At 47.8% G+C, this 24,649-nt stretch overlaps 1 protein-coding gene across 2 annotated transcripts in view; it reads right to left on the bottom strand.

The window, feature by feature from the left end:
* nova2 (NOVA alternative splicing regulator 2) overlaps positions 1-24,649 on the bottom strand; it is an 83,865-nt gene that overhangs the window by 21,108 nt on the left and 38,108 nt on the right. For both annotated transcript variants that reach the window (XM_086216810.1, XM_086216809.1), the window contains one exon: positions 5,834-6,000. In XM_086216810.1, the coding sequence (XP_086072936.1) occupies positions 5,834-6,000 (167 nt within the window). The remainder of the gene's footprint in view (positions 1-5,833; positions 6,001-24,649) is intronic.

The raw sequence follows: 24,649 nt of genomic DNA, 5'->3' as shown, positions 1-24,649 counted from the left end.
TTATGTCCAAAACCTGCTCAAAGCTGTCAGGTTAAATGGTTTGGTTCAAGAAGTAAAGCTGAGCGTGGAGGCGGAGCTCCGTGACCGACAGCGTCACCCGCTGGTTTGTGATCAAGAGCAGTTTCAAGTGACTGTTAGAGTCCGTGGTGCCGGTCGTCTTTCTGGACTCATCTGGGTCGACCCACGTGGGGTTGCCATAGAAACTGGATGTGCAGTTGATGAACGCGCACTTTAATAACAACAACAGTTATGATGGCGGTGGTCAGGAAAGGAAAGAAACATGAACACACACGTGTGTTTCTGAACGATTGCTGGGCTGAAACTGAACTTCTTTTCTTGCCGGCGATAAGTTTACACTCCTGCCTCTTCTTCTGTGGTGCGGCCGACTCTCTGTTTCTCTGACATTTATGTTGAATGTCCGGTGGTAGAAAGACAAAAACAGGAAGAAGGAAACAGGTGTTTGTGCCAGAGGTGAAAGGTCACAGGAAATGGCTACAGGAAGTGGCTTAAGGGAGCGGCCTGGAAAAGACCAGTCAGCCTGTGTGTGTGTGTGTGTGTGTGTGTGTGTGTGTTCATATTTGATGGCGGTTATGTTACAATTTCAAAGTGCTGCTGAAGTGTTCAGTCTGAGTAAAGGCCTGAGAGGAGCGCTGCAGCCAAAAATAGCCCCAATAACACCACAACACACCCGCAGGCCATTTGCAGCTCCGCTCACGGGGGACGGCGCTGCAGCTCACTCCCAACGCCATAATGCAACAATAACAACGAGAGTGTGTTTACACTCAATATGAATACAATATTGATGCAGTAAGTAGGTGATGCTTCACTACATTACCCATAAACACAGTATGGCGAGTCTCCAGGGTGATTTATAGAGCAATCGCTCATGTTTATGTGCTGCCTGGGAAGCTTCGCTCAGAGACTGAGGACTGCATCATCATCATCACACGCAGGTTATAATTCGGTTTTATTGCTCACTTGTAAGCAGCGTGAAGCAGCAAAGCTGGCAGGCTGACGGCCTGAGCCAGCGCTCAGTCAGGGCTGGGAACTGGGCTACAGCAGCAACAGCAGGAATGTGACGGAAGCGGACCGGCTGCAGGGCGCGTCTTCGGTCTGCCGTCGCCGCCGCGTGTGAAAGATTCCACCAACAACTTGTCCATCAAATACCGTCTCCTGGAAGGACTTTTATTTGGATCAATGTTGTGGCGTGTAAACGTTGTAACAGATGACAGATAGTGTGCACCTCAACCTTTAACCTCATGCTCACGCAGGGAACCGTCAGCTCCTTCACGTTCATGTGCGTGGAGCTGGACGATCCAGCGGAGGGTGCACCGGACACACAACTGCCCAGTTTGTATCAAGAGGGAGGAAGAACATAAGAAGCCGAATCCAGATGTGACATCGAGCTCTCAGAGGAGCGATGGCTGGTGACGAGCTCCTCGTGTGTCTGATGAGTAAACCTTCCTGCTCCGTTACGCCCACGCTCTCCACCGCGCTCGGTTAAAACCGTCCCCAACTCGTTTCCATTCAGGTTCCCACTCTCTGATCTCACACCAGCTACTCTCAAAAGCTAATTTGTTACTGCAGCAGCAGCAAACACATCATACAGATGCAGGCAGATGTGGACTCTGTTAACTAAAATCTCCATCGTCTGTCCCAACGCTGCCCCTGCTGGTCATGTGAGTATTGCACCCCGCAGGCGCAGCCCACCTGCACACGCAGTTAAAAGCAAGTATTTCTGGAGCTTTTATTGCATAATGAAGTACAACAAGAGTTTTCAAGCAACGAGCGACAAAGATGGCTGCCGCTCAAAACAGGCCCAAACACTTTTATTTATTTATTTTTTTCACAAAATTTGCAATATTCCAGGTGGGAAGGAAGCGAAGGAGGATGACGTGACTATCAGTCAAATCTCGTCTTGTGTAGAATTCGGCCGTAACTGCTAGTTTCAGGTAAGCGCTGACTAATAAAAGAATAAACTGCTGCCTGCTCATACGTGGTCCACGCCAGGCCTCATTAGGTCGAGTAAAAGAACCCTGTCAGCTCATAAATCATCTCCTCCGCTCCAGCGTGGCCTGGTTCTGGGGCCTCCACTCTGGACGTGTCGTCTGTCGGTGTCTATTTTTCTTTGTCTCAGCAGCTGCGTCTTCCAGTGCAGCTCTCCGTCACTCTGCAGCTGTCAGCTAACAAGAGTTCAGATCTGCTTCCAGCTCTCCGTCGTCTGCTCAGCCGGCCGGACTCTCAGGTTTGAGCTATGTTTGTCTCCTCCGTGTCTATCGTCACATCCTCGCTCTCTGTTTCTCCTTCGCCTTCACGAGTCACCTCATCATTTCACCGACGCGACAAACACACGTGGTGCCGTTTTTGCCAGCATCCCAGGGGTTAGCCACCCGCTACGACAGCCGCACTCATGACAAGAAGAGCACAAAGACGATTCATCCACAGCCCAAAATAGACACCACCGGCTGCACACCAGTTCATCTCTTTGACACTTGTGTGTGTGTGTGTGTGTGTGTGTGTGTGTGTGTGTTCATATGAGGTTTACTTATCTGAGTTGATCGTATTGTGGTTACTGCACTGTTTCCACAATGACAGCCACACTGTTAAACCCTGTCAGGATGCTTGAACGTCTATCAGGACCTATCGGTTTCCTAATAATCCGCTGACCTTTATGCTGTGTGTTCAGTTACTAATCCCAGTTTTATAGTACTCTGATTACATTTCAGGGTGTAATATTGTGATAGTCTGGCATGTGGGACAGATGTGTGTATTTATCAGGCAGTAACAGGAAGGGAAGTGAAAATATTCATAGATTCTGCACAGAGGACCGACTGAGCACAACTTTTTGCTTCATTTGTTCTGGCCGACTCACAGCTCACACACGGCCGTTACCATGGAGATCCTGTCTGGAGGGCCGCATCATAACGCTGTGCAAAAAAACAACAACAACTAAAAAAAACAAAAACAAACCTAAAAACCAAAATCATATGAGGTCTGAGAAGCTGAAGCTGCTCAAACTCACCTGGTCGTTGCTCGTCTCAGTCTTCAGATTTAATGCATTTATTTAAGAACTTCTAAGAAGAAGAAGGTGAAATGAAGCAGCAGAGCTCATTGGAAAGTTGCTTGATGGCGAACTCGCCACCTTTGCTGGGACGTGTGGCTGAAACAAGAGCAGCCACCCAGACCGATGCAGTGAACAGGAATAATAGGAAAAGTCTGTGTTTACCAAACTCTGAACACGTCTGTCTCTATGTGTTGGCCCTGCCATGGACTGGTGACCTGTCCAGGGGGAAGGCTGCTGGGATAGGCTCCACCCCCACCACCCTCAACAGGAGAAGAGGGGGAACATGGATGGAACCTCTGGAAATGTGCATCAGGTTTCCGTCCGTCCGCTAACAGACTCCAGGACAGCACGACACATTCGGCAGGTTGGGCTGCAACTCATTTCTCTCAACAGTAACGACCCAAGCGCACACCAGCTTTGGCGATGTGCGGGCGGGCGAGTGAGGCCTAACCTCGCCGTCGCTGGTGTCACCGGCTCCTGTCCCTCTGTTTGTGTATGTGTGTCATCAAATACAGCACAAACCCATTTAGCCGCCACTCAGACGTGGTATAAATAGGCCGAAGAGCGACCGGGGGATTCACCCGCTACTATAAGTGACTAAATATCCTCAGCTATTAGCCTGCTTGTCTCCTCGTGGCCGCCTGCCTGTCCAGAGCAGCGTTACTAAAATGTCAGTCAGCTGGAGGCTCAGTGGAGAAACATGACGAGTCGACAGAGAGATGGGAAACGCCGCCGCCGCCGCCGCCGCCGGCTCTCGCTGCTGATGAATTGATTGTTTATGCTGAATTATTAATGAACAAGCTTTACCAACAGTTTGCGTTGGGAAAGAAATGAAACAACAGAGCAACAATTTACAGACGTCAGTAAAATACCTTGAACGCTGATGAGCCCAGAGCAGCCAATCAGACGCTCCGACAGGTGTAAACAGTGGGACTAACACACCTAGATAATACAGTAGCTAGTACAATACACGTCAGCTGGTCTGGTAGCTTCTTCTGCAGGGTTTAACCACGCAGAGCAGGCGGTTAATGCAATTAACTCCAATCAAGTAATAAGTTGTGACACCTGCACAACATCAGATCATGAGGAGTCTGGAGGGCCGTGGGCACGCACGCACACACACACACACACACACACACACACACACACACACACACACACACACACACACGAAACCTGCTACAGTATGAATGTATGTGTGTGTGTGTGTGTGTGTGTGTGCAGTGTTGGTTAATAATTCACAAATCTCTGAACTACACCTCTGAATTGTGTGTTCAGCAGAAAAATAACCTCCATATTTTCGGATTGTGCGTGTGTGTGTGTGTGTGTGTGCCAAACACACACAGAGACCTGAATAATATAATTATTAAAAACTACAAAGGCGTAGTACCGCTGCCCCCCCCCCCCCAAACCCCTGGTTATGACAAAGGAAGTGAAATCTCAGATGGGGAAAACATACGCAACACTAACGCAACACCGAGGAGACGGGAGAAGAAACTTCCTATAATTGAATTTTGTTTTCACAAAGCAGCAGATTTCATCATTTTTATAATTAATACTTCCTATTACTTTTATTTTATTCTTTCATATATATATATTTTTAGAAGCACTGGTTGTTTCGACTTGCGTACTGCCACTAAATTATCATTAAATAAGGCGATACGCCTGGTTGAGTGCAGGCCTGTCAGCTCAATAGATGGTAACAGTGCCAGACCTGACTAATCAATAGCGAGCAATCATGAAAAGAGAATGAGGATAATCGCTTAAACAGAGTGGGATCATAATCAATGGGCGCACTAATTGTGCTCCATGAACTGGTCCTGGCTCTCTGGTCCTGAAACGAGCACGGACTCGGTTTCTGATGTCAACACAGCAGCCTGAGACGAGGTTCCGAGCCGAACCTGAGCAGAACACCAGCGACTGCTCCGCCTCCATGAGAGGAGGGAGCTCGAAATGATACGAACCGATGAAGGAGTGAGTTCAGCTCGCTGTGCGACTCGCTCCTCCTACAGAAAGCTGTTTTGGAAATAAACAGATTTTCCGTCGTTTTTAGCTCCAGACATGCAGACGGACGGCTAATGGCTAGTTAGCTTAGCTCAAAGTTGGTGTGTTCTTTTAAAAACAAACCAGACAACTATGCACCATCTTGTACACAATTTCAGGATCTAGCAAAGCAAATGAAACATCTACAGTTTGCAGGACGTAACACGACTCTTCACTGCACATACTGTGCTCACGCAGGGTCGTTAAACCCCCGTAAACCCGCTTAGAAACAGAGAACGACCCCTTTTCTCACAGCGAAGCTTTGCGTCCCAGGTAAGAAGAAGCCAGGAGACAGCGCCACACTTGGAGAAACTCAGAGGGTCGCTCGCAGTTTCCTATAAATAAAAATCCAGAGTTTCAGCCTCATGCGAAAGTTTGGGGCCGCACCCCCAGGTTGCCGTCACATGGAATTTATATTTTCACACCTCACACACTCATCCTGTCCCACTACATCACTCTCTCGCTCTCTGTCTCTTTGACATGTTCACTGCCTGCAATCTATTTCTCCCTCCTTCTCTCTCCGCCTTGTTTCTGTGCTCACAGGTCAATATGTCTTTAACCTTGCAACAACTTCAACACACACACACACACACACACACACACACACAAAACTGTGTTTACATTTTAAACTGCTAAAGCATGAATGACCAGGAGTAGAGTAGCTTAGCGTAGCGTAGCATAGAGTAGAGTAGCTTAGCGTTGAGTAAAGTAGCGTAGAGGACTGACCTGTTTGATGCGGTCGGGGTTGACGGTGGTCTGTGGCTGCAGGATGCTGACCGGCTCCGTCTTCTGGGTGCTCTGCGGCATCTCCCGCACCTTCTCAGCGATGAAGTCATGCACGCCATTCAGCGCCTCCACCGTCCCCTGGACCAGACACACCCGCTCTGTCGTTCCTGCACACAAACACAGCGTACAGCGTTAATGCCTCAGAATGGACCAAAGGTGTGTTTTCATGCACTTTCAGCTTGGTCGATGTATCTAGAAGCCCATGTTTCATGGGTCAAAGGTCGCGGACGCGAACACGGCGAAGCACTACCGTCCAACGGGACTCAAGCGTGACCTGGGCGCGTTGTGTCTGTCAAAGGTCACAGCGAGAGGAAAACATCGCAGGCTACTTCCAGTTTCACTCCCGTGAACACGTTCTGGGCTAAAAGGAAGGAAATGTGAGTCAGCGCTCTGTCACCAGCAGGGTGTGACTTGATGACATCATCAGATCTATGAAGCGGTTCTATGTTTCGGCGCAGCTCTCAGTTTGTCTTCCGCCATGAATGAACGATGGAGGAGAGGAGAAGCCTCTCATCCACTGGAGTCCCCACATCTCCCTTGTCTCTCCTCCATCCCTCCTTCATCTCTCCTCCATCTCTCCTCCATCCCTCCTTCATCCCTCCTCCGTTCCTCCTTCATCTCTCCTCCATCAGAACCATTTCTGTACAGCAGCACCTTCAGGGTATCAAGGTTCTCTCAAATGTTTCCGCACGAGCAGCTGGAGCCTCTGAGAGCGAGCGAGCAGTTGATGTTCAGCAGGCAGGACGGCTGCCCCGCCCCCGCCCCGTCCTGCCCCCGCCCTCACAACTCCAACGCTACTTTTGTGTGTGTGTGTGTCACAGTTTTCATCATTTTTATGAACCATTTAATGAAAATGAAACTGACACACTCTGCTTCTCAAAAAATAACAAACTACGAGATGGAAAAAGACACCAGAAGATATTAATGATCTCCGCTGGGAAATCAGGAGGCTGCGCCAACAAAGACGGGAGAAGAAAAGGAGAAATCAAGACACAGAACAGAAAATCACATTAATGAAAATGTATGAGTTCATGGCAGAGAAATGTAAATTCAAGAATCCACTCACGAACAGGTGGACGCGTCCCAGCTAGCAGGGAAGATTCCCACAAGTTCTGAAGGACAAGGAAAAGGTTCCTTTCTAACATCTAAAGAACATCTTAAAGCTGTTCGTCGTTCCGAGTGATCGTCCTTCAGTGCTTCCTGAGACAAAGTCCTTTAACTGGAACGTTCTGGGGGGGTTTGGTCCGCGTGCGTCATCGCTTGCCTCGTAACCACGTTTTTAAGAGGTTATTCTGCTCTTAAGAGGAAACTCTGGGAACAAATTAAAAACGTTCCACCTAAGAACATCAGCCGGCGTGGCAGACTGAGGGACAGACAGCAGCTGGACCTCCATGTGTCCAACACTGCAAGATGATTGTTACCCGCCTCCCACGGCGGGTGCGACGTCTAGAAAACCCCCACCTGAAACAATCCCTTTGTCTGTCTCGGGTCACATGACGTTGCTGGTCACATGACAAGTAAAACGCTAGAACGCTTTCCAGGCTGCGGCCTCGGTGGAGTTGAAGCGTTAAGATCCTGTGTTTGTCAGCGGTGTATCAGCTCCAAACAAACGGTTAGAACGAGTCGATATCTGGGGGGAATTTACCGCACCAGCAGGAGGATTTATGAGCGCCGAGAGGCGGGAAACAGCCGAGTGATGCAGGAAGTGAATGAAACCGTGAGGGTCGGCTGAAAGCTTCTGTTGTCTCATTCACGTTCTGTTGATGAAAATGCAACCAAACCCCTAAACTCTGGACTGTAATTAGACGGATTAATTGGCATTTCTACTTTTTTTTTTTTTTTTTTTAATATTAATGCCCCCCCCCCTTAAATGGGCATCAGCCATTTCCTGCACTCAGGATGACGACACGGGTGCATGAAAAACACTGAAACTGTGCGTTATTCAAAATTATTTTTGTGTTATCAGGAATTACAGTAATTTATCAAAGCCAAACACACACTTCCAGTCCGAGTCTTTGTTCTCTCAGACTCCAGCATCCGGAACTAGACGAGGGTTCTCGGGCAGGGCCTGATCCGTGTGGGATTTTGGGTTCGACGCTGATGCTGATAGGAGGTGTCTGGTAACAGATGAATGGCGGCTGTGCTGCAGTGCCTGTTCATGTATAAACGCTCTTAATTACAGTTCTAATTTGAATTTGTATTGACGGATTACGACCAGGTTAGAAATTCTGTCTGTTGGCGAGTGTTTGCATCCTGTTGCATGAACAGCGTCACAAAGGCCCCGAATATGAAGAAAACTGTTGTGAACCCCACAGGAGAATCAAACCGACTACTTTTTAAAGATTTCTGATCCAAACGATTCGCGGCGGAGTCGGACGCCAGGCAGACGGAGGGTTTAACGGACGACACAGATCCTCTCAGAGCGCTGGTATCCTCACAACGTGGAAAATAATCATGTGACGTTCACTGTCTCTCTCTCTGACTCTCTTCCTCCCTTTGTCCCTTTTTTTCCCTCCTCCATCTCTCTTTCTCTCGCTCCCTCCTGTCCAGTATTTAGTGTCAACGGCTCTTATCTCCAACCAGCAGCGTGTCAGTTAGCAGCCTCGTCCTCATTTCCAGGGTTGGACCAGCTCAGTTTGGACCGGCTCGGCTCCTCTGTGGCTGCACTGGCAGCTACGCTGTGGGTGCGTGTGTGTGTGTGCGCGCGTGTAAGTGTGTGTGTGTGTGTGTGTGTGCAGATGGTTGCCAGAATGAAGGTTGCAAGTTCCTGCAAACACAAACGCCTCTAATGCCAACATCTGAGAAGAGGTAGTGCGCCATTTTATCAACGATGGCAGAAAAATGACACATGAAATTTAAAATGATGCTTTTAGAGATGTCCCTGCTAGCGGTGGAACTTCCACCGTCGCCTTCTACCCTGCAGGAAAGAGGCGAGGAGTACTACTACTGCTGCTGTACTACTGTTTACTACCGTCTCTTTCTCCCAGTCTGACATGGAGCTGTTGCGGTCGCGGACTGCGAGCGCTGACGGGTCACGACTGCTGGCGAGTGATGAGGCATGCTACGTTAGCATTGGCCATTCCTCATGCTAACAAGAGGAAACGTGAAGCTTGGGTGCATCGTAGTTTCAGCACCAGTTTGATCGCAGGTTTAAGGTCAGACCTCTGCTCACGTGAATGTGGATTAACAGATTCTAGACTCTTCTAGACTCTAAAAGTGAGACAAAATGGATCAGATTCTGACGACGTGATGAAATGCTGATGATGTCAGCACGTGTGGGCAGTAATACTTTTCAGGGCCACAAGGGGGAGACACATGTTCCACTCAATAGCTTTAAGTGCACTTTGCATTTCTCTAAAATACCATCCAGGACAAGAGGCCTCCCCTTTAAGCTTGATTGATGTATATCTTAGTTTTTACAATGTTAAATTTGGAGTTTTCAGGGTGGGCACTGACGCCAGCCCCTAGATGAAGAGGTGTGTGTGAGCAGGGTGACGGGTTGAAAGAGTAGCAGCTAAAAATACAACACACATTCAGGCATTTGCAGCATTTGGCTACCTGGCCATGCTGCATTGTTGTAGCGCCTGTTAGCATTAGATTGCTAGGCTATTCTCTCCCATTCCTATTTTTACAACATGTTGACAGCAGCGACAAACGGTCGCTTGTGACATCAGCGCGCCGGTGCGGCCGAGGGAGCGCGACGAGGAGCCCAGACGCCAAACCTGGATGTTTGAGGAGCTGAGGTGGAGTCCACGAACGTCTCATTCTGTGTTTTTACTGAGCATTAGTGAGCAGTGACATGGCATGTGTTTGTGTGTGTGTGTGTGTGTGTGTGTGTGTGTGTTGTGTGTTGTGTGTGTGTGTGTGTGTGTGAGAGAGAGAGAGTCAATACTGATGAAACTGGGCCTCGCCTCTCCCCGACAGCTGGTGCCCTCTGGGTAATCTGGACTCGTCCAATCAGAGGCAAGGATTAGCAGGCCATTGTCTTGGCATGAGAGTGTGTTTATCTTTATGTGTCGCCTGTGCGTGTGTGCCCGCGTGTGCGCGTGTGTGAGTGTGTGTGTGCGCAGAGCGTTACTGTAGCAGCAAAGGCCATTCTGTCACAGGAGATCACGGAGAAGCCGCTGCGCAGCTGTGCTAAAGACCTAATTCCTTTCATTACAGATATTGACTGATATAATATTACATTGACCAATAACCAATCATTGACGCGTGATCAACGAGGGCCTTCGTCCGCGACAGTGACGCTCCAGTACCGTAACGCTGTCATCGGTCTGAGCTGGAATAAGTCGTTTTATATGGAGGACAGAACAACTCCACAAGCTGTCAAACACACAGCGCTGACATATTATCACCTTGTAAAGATTTTACGGCTCAGATGCTGCCTATTTATACATCCGGCCGAGCAGCATCAGCAGTAATTTGAGGTTTGATGGCCTCCACCTACTCCCAACACAAAGATCTGGTTTTTTTTTTTACCACTCAGACACTCCACATTTACTGGTTTACCTAAATCTCCGGAGGCCTGAAGGGGTCTTACAGAGAAAAACAACATTTTCTGTGGCAATGAAGACAAAATATATGTGTTGAGGCCACAAGATACAACTTGTTCCCTCAATGATCTCTGAGGTCATGAGATAATGAGGTCACACCTTCTTTAATATTATTTCTTTTATACCTTGTGGGCTCAAAGCAACTTTTTATTTCCTGTTACCTCTGTGTAACTAATTTGAGGAGACAACTTGTAGCTCATGGCCACAAATTAATTAAATAGAGGTTCTATCTTGTGGCCACAAAATAATGGCTTTTCTTTTCTCTGTCATACTTATAGAGCAAATCTATAAAGTATGGAATCTGTGTGTGTGTGTGTGTGTGTGTGCGTGTGTGTGCGTGTGTGTGTGTGTGTGTGTGATCACCGTGGACCAGGGCTGTCCTGACGGCCTGATGTGTGTTCTGGGTGCTATTTTTATTAACTCTCAGCTGTCCCGCTATTAATTTATCATCACAATTTGACGCCATCTTGATTAGCATCAGCTGTTGCTAAGAGCCTCGACAGCTCTCTGGGGTGTTTTAATGCACCTACGGTAAAGTTCAGAATATGGGAGCACTCCAAACTTCTGATTTGACCTCTAAGTTGTGCACAACTGACAGGCTGAAGTGAATCTGGATGCTATCTTTAGCGAATATCAGCTATGCAACTGTTCTACACCGCTGTGTTGATGTCAAAGCAGGTGACAGATACGAGTTTTCTCTGCAGCAGCGCCAGGCCCATCCTGGCCCATCCTGGCTCATCCTGGCCCATCCAGGCCCATCCTGGCTCATCCTGGCCCATCCAGGCCCATCCAGGCCCATCCTGGCCCGCACCAGTAAAAATTCACTGGTTTGGGGTGAAAACAATCTTGATTTTGTTACAATCTTCCAGGTTTAACTGCAGTGCCAATCCACCAATGGTGCACCTATAAACACAGTCCTACCAGAAACAAGTGACAAAAGTCCTTTCATTAGTAAAAAAAAAAAAAAAAAAGACCCACAATCTTTAAGTAAGATCTCATATTTGTGGGACTGTTTTCTCCATGCGGACCAGTAGAGCAGTGGTCCTCACTGTGGCCCCCCAGCAAGAAGGTTGTGGGTGGAGCCCCTGCTGGAGCACGGGGTCTTTCTGTGTGAGTCTCCATGTTCTCCCTGTTCCTGCTGGGTTCTCTCTGGTACTCCAGCTTCCTCCACAGTCCAAAGACATCAAGAGGGGACCAGGTTAATCCAGACTCTAAATTGACCGTAGGTGTGGCTGGGAGAGCCAATGGTTGTCTGTCTCTATGTGTTGGCCCTGCCATGGACTGGTGACCTGTCCAGGGGGGAGGCTGCTGGGATAGGCTCCACCCCCACCACCCTCAACAGGAGAAGAGGGATTGTTGGTTTCTCCATATTAGGAGTGGTTTGCTGCGTCTTGATTCTGCGTTGCTATCAGACAAGCTGGAAGGTTATGTTCACTTCTCACTGTCAGTCCAGCAACTTTCTGATCAGCAGAACACGTCCGGTTCTAAAGGTTCCAGATGTTCCCTGACCAGAGCTCCTGCCGATGAAGATGAGAGGAAAGACCTTCATCTTGCCAGTTCCACGGTGACCAGGTGACCCTGTTTGATAGACGCCACCACAGCGCTCGCCCTCGTCATCCTCATCATGATCCCGGCTGTGGAAGCTGTTGATTTTATTGAAGTCTGACAAGCATGACTCACTCCTTCCTCCTCCCCCCTCCTCTCCCTGATGACCAGCAGACACTGAGCTGCTTCGTCTCTCAGTAACACACAGCAGCAGCACTCGCAGCCTCGGTGTGACGGTCCGTGCTGAACACAACCGACCGCCAATGTCGCTGTGCTGAACAAGGCCACATGACGGCGGTCGCTGCAGCGTCCACCTGACGCTGCCGTGAGCAATAAGGCTTCGTCATGAGAGATTTGTTTGCTATAGGTTTTATGATAATCAATAAAAGGTGAACTTGAACTTGCAGTGGACTGAGAGACGGGAGTCCGCAACAGAGGTGTCATAGTGACCTCACGCCGACCGCCGCTCTAAACGTCCCTCGGCTTCTTCACGCAGCCCAGAAATCAACCTGCAGCCAGGAGCAGTGATTCATTCCTTCCAGCCTCCCGCCTGCAGCGGAGGGAGGAGGGAGGGCGCTCTGCTCCACTGGAGTACAGTGGTTCTAAACGTAGGGTCCGGGGGCCTCAGGGGTCCTCCAGGGGGTCCTCATCAAAAACCAGGGACCAAATCAGTTTTATTCATTCACCTCTCTAATGATTTATCAACATTTTCATTCAATTTCCTGGTAAACCTTCTAGTTGATTGGCGAGCGCCATTTGCAGGTCTTTAGTTCGTGAAGTCCTTTTTACCAGACACTGAAAGAAAGAAAGAAAGAAAGAAAGAAAGAAAACGCTTGGAAAATCTAGAATTATTTCTATACTGAGAACAGGTTGAACACACACACTCAATCCCCTCAGAGTGAATCCAAACGCAGCACTAAACATTTAAATATTCCTTCTAAACTTTTTTGTTTTCTGATTTACATCTTCAAAAAAAAAAAAAAAAAACCCTGAATCCCTGACTTTAAACGCGTTAATTGTTTTACATCCACGCGTCGATCCGTATTCTCCTGGCGCTTCGACCAAGTTCACGCGCCACACGTGAACATCGGCTCACAACTAAACAGCTCCTGATGTCACAAATCACCGTCGGCTTCTTTAAGTGAGCAGAGATAAACTTTCCACTTTCAAGCAGTTGAAACACACTCAAGCCTGAATATTCAAAAACCGAGGAGCGAATATAAATATGCCTTTAAAATCTCGACTCATGCTGTCAGATTATGTAACCCACACACACACACACACATATTTAATATGCTGAATGTTATATAATTTTAAATGTTCATTCGATGTATACTTTCTGTCTCTGGAAGTCAAACTGAATCTTATTTCATCTCCAATGAGTGAAATAAGGAAAGATTCTCAGCACAGACGGAAAAATCAAAGCCACGTCGGCGAGATTCTCCCACACACTGTCTCCCTCACGAGGATTTTTCTGTTCACAAATTTATAAGTTTCGCTTTGAAATGTTGCGACTTTCTTTACTAAAGTTGTAAAGATTCCCTGACCTAAAAAATATGTTTCCGTCGTGTTTTATTAATGTTGTTTTTAAGCTCAGACAACCACTAAAGGCATAAACAGCCTACTTTCAATAAAACCGCTAGCTGCTGCAACCAATGTGGGAGACACGTCGTCAAAAGCACGCCGGCTGATTCCTGCGAAGTGACCCATTTGTGAAATAATTTAATAAGTAGGATTTTCCCTTTGAGGGCGAAAGATCCCCGAGGTTCCATGGCAGCAGTTCTCAAACTTATTTTCTGGGAAGTATGGGTGGAGGCTAAGAGACGGGAGGACGGGAGATGACGAGATGTGACAGCGTAGCTAGAGGTCCTGCGCTGGCAGGTGCACCATGTTCATGCTGAGACGTACAGCTTTTTCACTACAATGGTAGGGAAAAAAACAAAAAAAACACGCATCAGCAGGAGAGAGAAAGTTGCAGACATTCGCATGACTTCTGTCACATCCACGCAGCTTCGAGGGAGACGAGGGGACAGAGAAGTGGACAGGAACTCAGAGAGGGAGAGGCGGTCCGGCTCAAAATCATGATAGAACTGTCAAAACGGAGCGACACCAGAGACAGACAGAAACACCGAGACGGGGACCTCCGTCAGATCTGTCACAACAGCGTCACGTCAGAGAGAAACCAGAGGAAAAAGACTGAGACGCGGCGAGAGCGGAGAGAGAGACAGCAGGAACCACCTGAGACACAGTGAAGGGCGCATCGTCACCCTCTGCACTGACTCTCATACCAAAGCAGCGTGAAAACACAACCTCCCCGGAGGAGGTCGTAAATATCAGACAGTAATCGATTCCCCGCCATCATAAAGAAACTCCACCTTCTATTCATTATTTCTCAAGTCTCGTCTCGGCGGCCGCCATCCAGGATCAGTCGCTGACAAAAATAATCCCTTCAAGTGCAGTGAACCTGCCTTCAAAATAAAAGCAGCGTACAGTTTTACTATCAAAGGTTAGTAAGAACTGCTTTGAGAGACTTATTCTGAAAATTCTGACCGGAAGTCAATGTCCTCTGCTACAAGCAAGCTGTTAGGGGCGAAGCTAACACCCTTGTCTCACCTTTGAAAAGTTCATGTAGTTATTTAGCCCCCCCCCCACACACACACACTCTTACTTCTACTACTATTATACTATTACTACAGCTGTCACCAGTCTGAGGAGTAAAATTATACATTAACTTAAAAAAACGCACTTCAAAGGCTTCTATTATGAGGGTTAATCTCACATGTTAGTGTGGCTGTGACTCGATTACCGCAAAAAAAAAACCTTCATCCTTTCATATGTGGGTTGACATCATATCATATGACATCACAACCTGTGGCCCCGCCCCCTCAAACATTCAGAATGCATCATGAAATCATCGTCTACACGGTCACACGTCCACAGGACCGGCGGAGAGGTGGAGAAACAGAAGGAGACGCAAAGATGGAGAGCGAGACAGAAACATCACAAGGCTGAGAAGCAAATCCAGGCGGTGATTCAAAAATAAAAGAAAGAGAGAGAGATGGCGAAAAATAACCTCTGAGGCTCCGCGCGAGCTGATTGGAGTCACAGCGAGACGCGGCGGCGGGTTTCATGTAAGCTCATTAAGAGATCTCCTTAGGCTGAGGATAAGCTCAGGTTAACTGGCTACCTTTGATCAGATCTGCTGGATTAGACGGCAGTTAGAGGTGCAATCCAACACCTCCTTGTTCCGGGGGGGTGGAGAGTTTATAAAATGACTTACGGGAGGGGGGGGGAGGGGGAGACTGCGGCGTGTGCAGGGTCCCAAAGATCAGCAACGCATCACTGAGCTTGTTTCATTCCAGGAGGATCATGTGACCCAACATTTGAGATTCACTGATTTGTTTCCATGTCATGACTTCCTGTTTTGTGCTGCATGAAGTTGAAGGCCAGCCGTCGGGCCGTCTCTTCTTCTGTGGTCTTTGGCGGACAGTAATTACACAAATGTGTCTAAATGACAGCGATGCTCTCGTGATTTATTCATGTTCCTGCGCTGCATTCAGCTCCTCCAACACCACGAATCATGATGGAGCGCCGTCTTCTGTCACAAGGCTAAGAAGCATCTTTTCATCTTTCACTGAAACCCCCTACAACCCCCCCCCCCACACACACACAACAAAGTGCTGACGATGGCCAATAAGCAATGATGAGGAAAGATGGATGGATTCATTGATTCATTCACGTCAATGGAAATGAAAGCAGAGACCACAGTAACCAACGGCAACCAGATAGACAGACAGAGATAGACAGAGAGATAGACAGACAGAGAGATAGACAGACAGATAGATTGATAGACAGACAGACAGATAGGCAGGCAAACAGACAGAGAGGGAGACAGACAGAGATTTTTGTCTTGCAACTGTAAAAAAGTGGAGGTCAGACATCATTTCTTGACTTATTCTGCTATTACCTTGGCAACTGTCTCACTAGCACAACCACACACACACACACACACACACGCACACACACACACACACACACACAAACACACACTTACTTTAGGGGGACACAAAACAGACTGAAGACCAGGGGACAGAGGATGAGCGCCGCGGCGGGTTGATTGTTGGGAAAACTCACCAGGAAATGAACACAAGTCGACGCAAACACCCCAAAAGTTGACGACAGTAAAAATGTTTTGTGTTAGCACACACACACACACACACACACACACACACACACACACACACACACACACACACACACACACACACACACAAGCTCTTTTATGCAGCTGGGCAGCTGTTGGTGATGTCATGAGTTGCACAAAAAGAACACAGCGCGTGTGTGTTTGTGTGTGTGTGTGTGTGCGTGCTGATGTAATCAGGAGCAGCAAGGAAACTTGGACCTGTTCTCCGCTGCAGCCGACCAAGTTTTGCGTGGATGAAAACTTGATGGTTGCTTTGTAACATGCTGGCAGAGCTCAGCTCAGCTCCCTCAAGAGCCTAAAGGACTGTAAAACACACTCCCGCTCACTTCCTCAGCAACAGCGGCTGTCCAGTAAGCAGAAGGTCGCAGGTTTGATCCTGTGCCTCCCAAGAGAAGACGCTGAAGCCAAACTGCTCCTCCTGGAGGCTGAACAGCAGCCATCGGTGTCTGAATGGGTATTATTTGAGAGAGTGAATGAGGCACCACTAAAGAGCTCTGAGTAGGTGCTACATAAATGAAACCCAGCCCAGCACGACGGGCAATTAGGAAAAACCTATTAAACTGGAGCTACTGACTGTGGTCAGGTAGCCTGGGACGCCGCTTTCACTGGCCGACACCGACTTTTATGGACAACTGCAGAGCCGTGGTGGTGGCTGAGCGAATTCCGCACACAGCAGCTCCATAAACCGGCTCAGACGACGGCCGAGTATCGTTTCATGAAACACAAATAATTCCCATCTTGTTTCATGTGAGACCTTCAAGGACCGTTCGCTAACCCAGAGCCTGCTTCGCTAGCATTCCGTCCGCAGCCTCTCTGAAATCGGCATCAAAAATTTGATTTTTCAACGTAACGGGGGCAAGAAAGAAATTTTAAGTTATCGGAGACATCGCAGACTCGGGAATGAACGGACGCGCGCGTGATTCACAGAGCGCCGTGGACACAAACCGCCGGCTAAGGCGGAGCGGGAACAAGGACCAAAACTACCGCTGACACTGGTTTAAGACCCAAAAAACACTTGGCAAAGAATCTTTGGCTCATGACTGCCTAATGACAAATGTACCAAAAAAAAAAAAAAAAAGGAACAGAACCACAAATAGGACAAAAATACTGCTTGTAATACTACAAAGGTTTGTGGTACTGCCACTCCCATAATCAACTACGGTTCATTCTGATCACTTTTTTAAAGAATACATCAAAAAAGCTGTTTTATTTCTTTTATTCCATTCTGAACCAATGTGACCCATCACTTCTTCAACTGTCTTCTAATTATTTTTGTTTTTTGCTCATTATTTTTAAAGCTGTGCTGGGAAGAGTAGAAACCTGTTTCCTGTCAGCCTCCCCCAGTATTTCTGCTCACTCACCCCCGTCTCCCTGCTGTCTCCCCCATTCCTTTATCTGTCCTGAGATCCGGTGGTGACAGAGCACTCTGAGAAGAATAAAGAAGTCTCTCTAAAGAATAACAAAAGAAGTTGGAAGAAAAGGCAGGAATTCCTCCGCTCTGATGTAACGGTTTTCACTTGGAGAGTCCTGCTGCTCTGGGTCCAGACCCCACCTCCAGGCCTCTGGTCCACCCCGCACTTCTGCTGGGTATCCTCATAAAACTACACGTTTTAAAGTTCCGTGGGCCATCTGGAAATGAATTCTGGCCTCATTTAAAAGGCACATTTTATCAAATAAAAGCAAAGATACTCCTGGCTGTTTGGACAGCGACCAATCAAAGACGATGGACTGATACAAAGACGAAGGAAGACAGCTGATCATTTATAAAAAGAAGTCCAACAAATCTGCAAACTGCTGCTTCGAAGTGTTAGGGAGATGCCACAAGCAGGGATTTGAACCTGTGACCTCTTATTTTTCTGAACAGGAAAAACTCCCCTCACTTGCTATTCACATGCATCTGTATTTTGCATTATTTATATGTTCGGCTGGAGTATAGCACTTGGCAGTGGCTGGGGGTGGACAGGCTGCATGTCGCACTGCCATTAGCATATGTTTAATACGTTGTTACAGGCTGCAATGCGAGTGCAGACGTGTCGAACCATTTAAAAATCCTCCTCCTGCGTGGATCCTCAGGTTTCTCCTCCTCTGAAAGTTCATTTCTGAGCTTCTATTCCTGGGGAAAGCTAAGCTTTTATTTTGAAGGTGTAAACAGCAGATGGCGTGGAAAAGCTGGGGGTTAAAGTTTATGACGCGCGAGGACCGCTGCTCTGATCACGTGCAGCGCAAGATTCTTTTGCGTTCCACTTTTCAAACTCTTCATCTCCTCCCCCGTTTCCCACCATCCTCCCCCGCTTGCCCTCCCTCTCCTCTCTTGTCTTCTTTTCTTTGGCAGCAGAACCGGCGTTGCCCAAGTGACCCGGCCCAAACCCGGAGAACAGCTGAAAAGATGCCACAACGCTCATTTCCTTCCCTCCAAAAACAAAACAAAACAAAAAACAGCTCAACTTTCCTGCTACATTAAGTTGCTAAAACGATTTCCATCAACATTTACAAAATGGATGGTCAGTATAATTAGTGAACCATCAGATCTACTGATCTCTGCTGAGTCTTGTCCTCCGTGTATGTCTGTGTGTGTGTGTGTGTGTGTGTGTATGAGTGTGTGTTACTTCGATGTGAGACGTTTTTGTTCAGTCACACTGAACTGAGATCTGATAAATGCCAGTGAAGCCCAGAGGTGACCAGGACCGACAGCTGTGATAATGGGACAAACACACACACACACACACAAACACACACACGTATTCTATGTTCATTGTCTGACATCATTATATGGTGCCACTGCAGGGGCTCGTCTACACACACATACACACACACACACGTGGAAAGAACGCAGACACACACTCGACTCAGCTATCCGTCTCTCTAGAAAGTCACTCATCGCACTATGCAACCACAGACAACTATATATACACACCTAATCACCCACTCATCTGTCTTCAGTACACACACACACACACACACACACACATACGCACGCACACACATACGCACGCACACACACAGCCTGTTGATGTCCGATGAAGGCCTGTGTGGTAACTGGACCTCGTGTGAATTCTTGGTCAAACCAAACGAGTTCTGATTTTACTGACACCCCCGCAGATATCTTTCCCAAACACACACACACACACACACACACACACACACACACACACACACACAGAATAATGAAGTGACAGTGAGAGAGAGAGAGAGAGAGAGAGAGAGAGAGAGAGAGAATTTGCATCTTCACTTCCTCCTCCTCGTTTCCTTGCTCTGTCTTTCACCCCGTGTCCTCTCTCTGCTGCTGTCTCGCTCCTTCCTGTCCGCCTCTTTCCTTTTGTTTCCTCTCTGCTCTCCCCCCTCTCTCCTTGCGCCACCTCCTCCAGATTCAAGTCAGGAGGTGAAACCGGTGAACGAGACTGCCGATGGGTAACGCTCCAGACATCACTTTGTCATGTGATGAGACAACAGACTAGGTCATGTGTTCGTCCTTCGCTGCTTCGCCGCCCAGAATAAGTGAAAGAATCGAACATTTCATTTCGGTTCGTGACTGAAAGGGTGAGGTCGCTGCTCGCGCTACGTTGACTCTGTCGCACCCCTGAGGTGCAAACTGGAATTGCAGAGCGCATCGGCAAACGTCAGGATCCGTCTCAGAGCGGGCCGGTCAGCTGCTCTTTGGAGCGAAAACTGCAGCGAGTCGTCGAATCCTGATCAGAAGCTTCAATTTCATGTTTTCATTGAAGCTACATCAAAAATTTTACTCCTGGAAATTAAAAAGTTTCAGAGTCAAACTTTGGATAGGTTCCTTTCATGTGAGTGTTTCAGAGAAACACAGCGGGGCAGCTTCCTGAAGTCACACCACCTGCGTGTGATGAAACACACTTGTAATCTGAGCTGATTACAGTTGTTAATTTTTGTAATCTGATGGTGAAATCCTAAAATCAGGTAATATATGACTGGTTGAAATCCTCAGTCTGCTGGAGAGACGCAACACTCAGCACAGCTCAGCCTGAAAGCCGAGCTGCCTTGCTCAGCAGCACGTGAGCAGAAGACATGGCTGCAGGACGACCCCCAGCACCTGCGAGTGAGTGTGTGTGTGTGTGTGTGTGTGTGTGTGTGTGTGTGTGTGTGTGCGTGTTTGTGTGCGCCTTTTGTGGCATTACACATACTCCAAGACTTGCTGTCTTCAACTCGTGCATTATCTTCCCTGCTGGTATCTGGTGTCACACAACTGCCTTGATGGAGCCACACCTGTCTTCTTACCACACACACACACACACACACACACCGCTTTGCATCTCAAGCCCCCAAAGTCATCTAAACATTCTTGTCTAACTTCTGCCACAGTGTGTGTGTGTGTGTGTGTGTGTGTGTGTATGTCCAAATGTGGACGTGTGCTTTTTCTTGTGTGTGTACATTTGTTATTTCAGGGCTTGCTGCCAAGCTCTGTGTTCACTTTTGTATTTTTGCCCATTTTGTGTGTGTGTGTTGTGTGTGTGTATGTGTTGTGTGTGTGTAGTGGACAGTGTCAGCTGGTCTAAGCCTCTTCGTCTCCACCCTCTGCACCGTCAAATCCCCCCAAATCCATCTCTCCTCCCCATGTGACTACAACTGCCCCATTTACCCCGTCAGCTGCCCCAACATTGCTCTGTCACTCTTTCTCCCTATCTGCCCCCCCCCACACACACACCTTTCTGTCCTTCATCATGTCTCGCTGCCACTGGGAACATTTTCTCTCCGTTGAAAGATCATTTACACTCTGATGTTTCGTGGAACTCGTGAGAGACGAAGCAAAGCTAACGGCGCTACGCGTCCAACCCTCATGAGTCCTTCAGCTCCCACGATGCAACTTGATAGCATTGCTTTATTTTGGTTTGTTTGCTTGTAGAAACGTGACAAGGGAGAATTTATTCAACAAAAAGATCGGTGGTTTAAATTTTTGACTGTGTAGAGGTGCTGGCCGCAGCGAAGGCACCAGCGCGGTGACCTGCCTCCGTCAGGCCCACCCTTCGCTCCTCTCCAGCTACGCAGTCCCGTCCAAATATGATCAACTCCAGCTGCAAAAAAGCAGAGATGCTTGAAAACAGGTGACATCATCCTGGCTACGTCCACTCATTTCAAAATCTACGTTTGGGCTTCAGTGATAAAACCAAAGAAAACAATGCAGCACTGTTTCCTCAGACGGAGCAGTGAACTACACTCACGCTCAGAGGATCAGACCTCCAATATAAAAGCTGCTGTACACAATAAAACTGCTGGCCCTTTTGTTACTGACACACTCTTTTGTACCACGGTGGAACAGAAATACTACGAACCAAAGCGTCTCGGGCAGAGAGAGATTTTTAAGTTTTATGACGCAGTACTGAAGTGTAAACTTCCAAACAATCTGACCTGCAGAATAGTGCAGGAAGGTTCGTGTGGGTTCATTGTGTTGGTGTGGACCAACAATGTTCCGCTAAAGTGTTAGCAAACAAAGCTAACGTCTCACAGTGTCTTGTTGTGTTGAGGACAAAATTTACACAACAGCTGACGAACAAGACATGAAATAGAAAAGACACAGACGACAGGAAATGTCACGTGTTTTTACCTCTCTTTCAAATTAAATTTATGATCTTTGGAAAATCAACAGCTAAACAAAGTCAGCCTCTTCGTGTGCTGTGACAAGTCAGTAGTCGACATCATAGAATCTCTCCATCAGTCCACATTCCTCTCCTCTGTCCATTCTCTTTTTCCGTCTTTGTCTCTGGCGAACCCACTCTTGACTCACCCAGGACACACACACACATACACACACACACACACACACACACACACAGCCGTCGGTATGTCTATGGAGTCGAGCTGCTTTATGAGAATTCCCATCTCACCCAATCAGCGTTTTCACAGCTTTGCAGGGCGCCGCCTGTTTGAACTCGACCCTGCGTTCAATCCTCTCTCCCCTTAACACCCAACAACCGTATGGTGACGTCATGCGTGCTGCGCGGCGAGCTAACGGAGCACTTGTGTGTGGTAAGGTTAGCTGCTTTGCTCATTAGGTTTTACTGGACCGCATGAATATGAGATATAAACGCACGCGCAGGCTTCCTGAAGAAGGAAGCAGCAGTAATGATCTCCAAACTGCAGCGCTGCAGTCTGGCTACCAGTGAGCACAAAGACCAGCTGTAAAGTTTGACCATACTAATCAAATGGAACACTGTCATAAAACATGTGAGGTAAGTGACGGTTCTGTATTGATCGTATGAAGCTATACTGCAGCATATTTTCATGTAAATGCCAGGAGGATCCATACTGAGCATGCTCCATGGCCAGAGGCCAGAGACTTATGCTAGCTGAGACGGCTACTTCTGCTTAGCCATCTGCTAACTTGAATGTGCTGCTCCAGACTCTCCGAATGTTTTCACATCGACTGGATCAATGACAGATAGTGAAGCGAGTCATGTTGAGTCTAAGCGTGTCATCGCTGAGGCGGGAACGACGGGCTACGGCGGCGACTTCTCCGAGCCCTCTGCTAGCTGGACTGGGCATGAATGACATGGTTTTGGGGGCTTTTCTAGACTTTCCAAATGTTTTTGACCGAATGAATCACACTTTAATTGTAAAACCAGTCAATTTGAGGGGGGCGGGTAGCTGGGGGATGGGTGACAAACGGCACGCTGCAGCTTTAAGCCCATTCCTCGTATTACTGATGCATTTTTGTGCACCTTTTTAAAAGTCGTATTTATTCCCAAAAACTTTACTGTAAAATCGACTTGTGTCCTTTGCAGATTTCATCTTGTTTTGAAGTCCTAATCTCTGCTTTCTTAATCTGACAATCTGCAAATCAGAGCCACGTCACAGCTGCACCCCACCAGCACTTAATCTGCAATCTTTTTGAAGTTGCAAAACAACTTTATCTTCCTGTGGTGTATAAAAGAAAACCTTGAGCACAAAGACAGAGAAAATGAAGAGAAGGAAACGTTTGCTCTCATCCCTGCAAGCCTGATTGTGATTGGCTGCAGCACCATATGATGAATTCTACAGGGAACCACAGAGAACTGTTTAATAGCTCACGGCATGTGTAACAGGGTTTGACCTTTCTGGACACACACACACACCCACACACACACACACACAACATTTACTCAACAAAGCTCGTCCACCATGGAGACCAGCATGCCTGGTCTTTTACATCATCATCATCATCATACACAATCTGGTCCCCATTTGTTACAGCTGGGACTGCAGCATGTGCGTGCGTGTGTGTGCGTGTTTGTGCGTGCGCGTGTTTTCTGAGGTTCTGAGATCATGTGTGCCCATGTGTGTGTTTCTGTGCATGTGTGAACTGGGACTTGGCACCGCACCGAGGACACGTAGGCTTCAGTCTCACACCAAAACATCCTCAACTACAGCTGAACTCTGCCAGTGTTCCTTCACGCGCTGCTAGAAAACATTCAGACTTTCAACTCAAAATCCTCCTCACTTCCAACATGACATAAATCCACAACGAGAAAGCAAATAAAACTCTGGCTGAAGTGGAGGACTTGTACTGTAACTCGAACCCGACTTTTACACTCGACGACACAAGGACCGAGCGAGCAGGCGAGCGAGGGGGAATCGTATGTGAATCATCATGCCACTTGTGGCCTGGAAACGTTGCAACGACTTCTTTCTGGCGTCGCCTCTTGTCGACGTCGGACGACAGCCTGGCAGAAGTAAAGTGGAAGTGAACCTGGCGACTGAAGGCTCCAGTTGATTTCAGGGTTACAAGAAGTGACAGTGAAGGAAAAACGGAGGAACGGCGTGATAAGTCGCCCCGCTGCGACTCTCTAGACACCTGGGAGCATCCCTAGCCGTCGTCTGGTGCAGCCATAGAAACACCAGCTCATTAAACCAGTGTGACACCGGGCATGAAACTACAAGAACACCATGAATACTGGCAGCGAAAAACTCACAACCTGATTGGCTGATGGCCGTGATATAATGAGCTTACATCACAGCGACGACGTCTTTTACCCTAAAGACTTTTCACCTGAGCCAGAGAACGTAGAGCGGAGGGTTCCTCAGCTGTTACAGAACTAAAACACAGCAGGCTGGACAGGACGCGTGTGACATAACCACCGTATCACATGACCAGTAGCGATGTAGCGCTTCATCACATCAGCTTTCATTAAATCAAAGTGCATTTCTGAGGAAAAATGTCACTAAAAGCTGAGAGTTTAGAGGTTTAGGGGTGACACAACCAAGGATGGATCCGTGGACGGAGGGACAGAACCGGGGACAGGGCTCAGGAGATGCACTGGACTTGGTTTGCAGGAGCTCATTTGCCTTTTTTTTTTGTAACCACAAACGTACACCTCATTTACTTTGATTTAGTCTAAAAACAAAAAGCCACGGACCAGCAGGGAACCAGAAGGATCGTTAACAGAGACGTGGATCCACTGGTCGCCTGGGACACTGCTGTTTATGAGTAGTTTTGCTTGTTTGAGTCCTGCCGGA

The sequence above is a fragment of the Aulostomus chinensis genome, chromosome 10, assembly GCF_037954235.1.
Source record: "Aulostomus chinensis isolate RoL2024-O1b breed Wild chromosome 10, RoL_Achi_v1.0, whole genome shotgun sequence".
In the NCBI taxonomy this organism is placed as follows: domain Eukaryota; kingdom Metazoa; phylum Chordata; class Actinopteri; order Syngnathiformes; family Aulostomidae; genus Aulostomus; species Aulostomus chinensis.
Note: the sequence above shows the minus strand (reverse complement) of the source record. Positions and strands in the feature narration are given on the sequence as shown.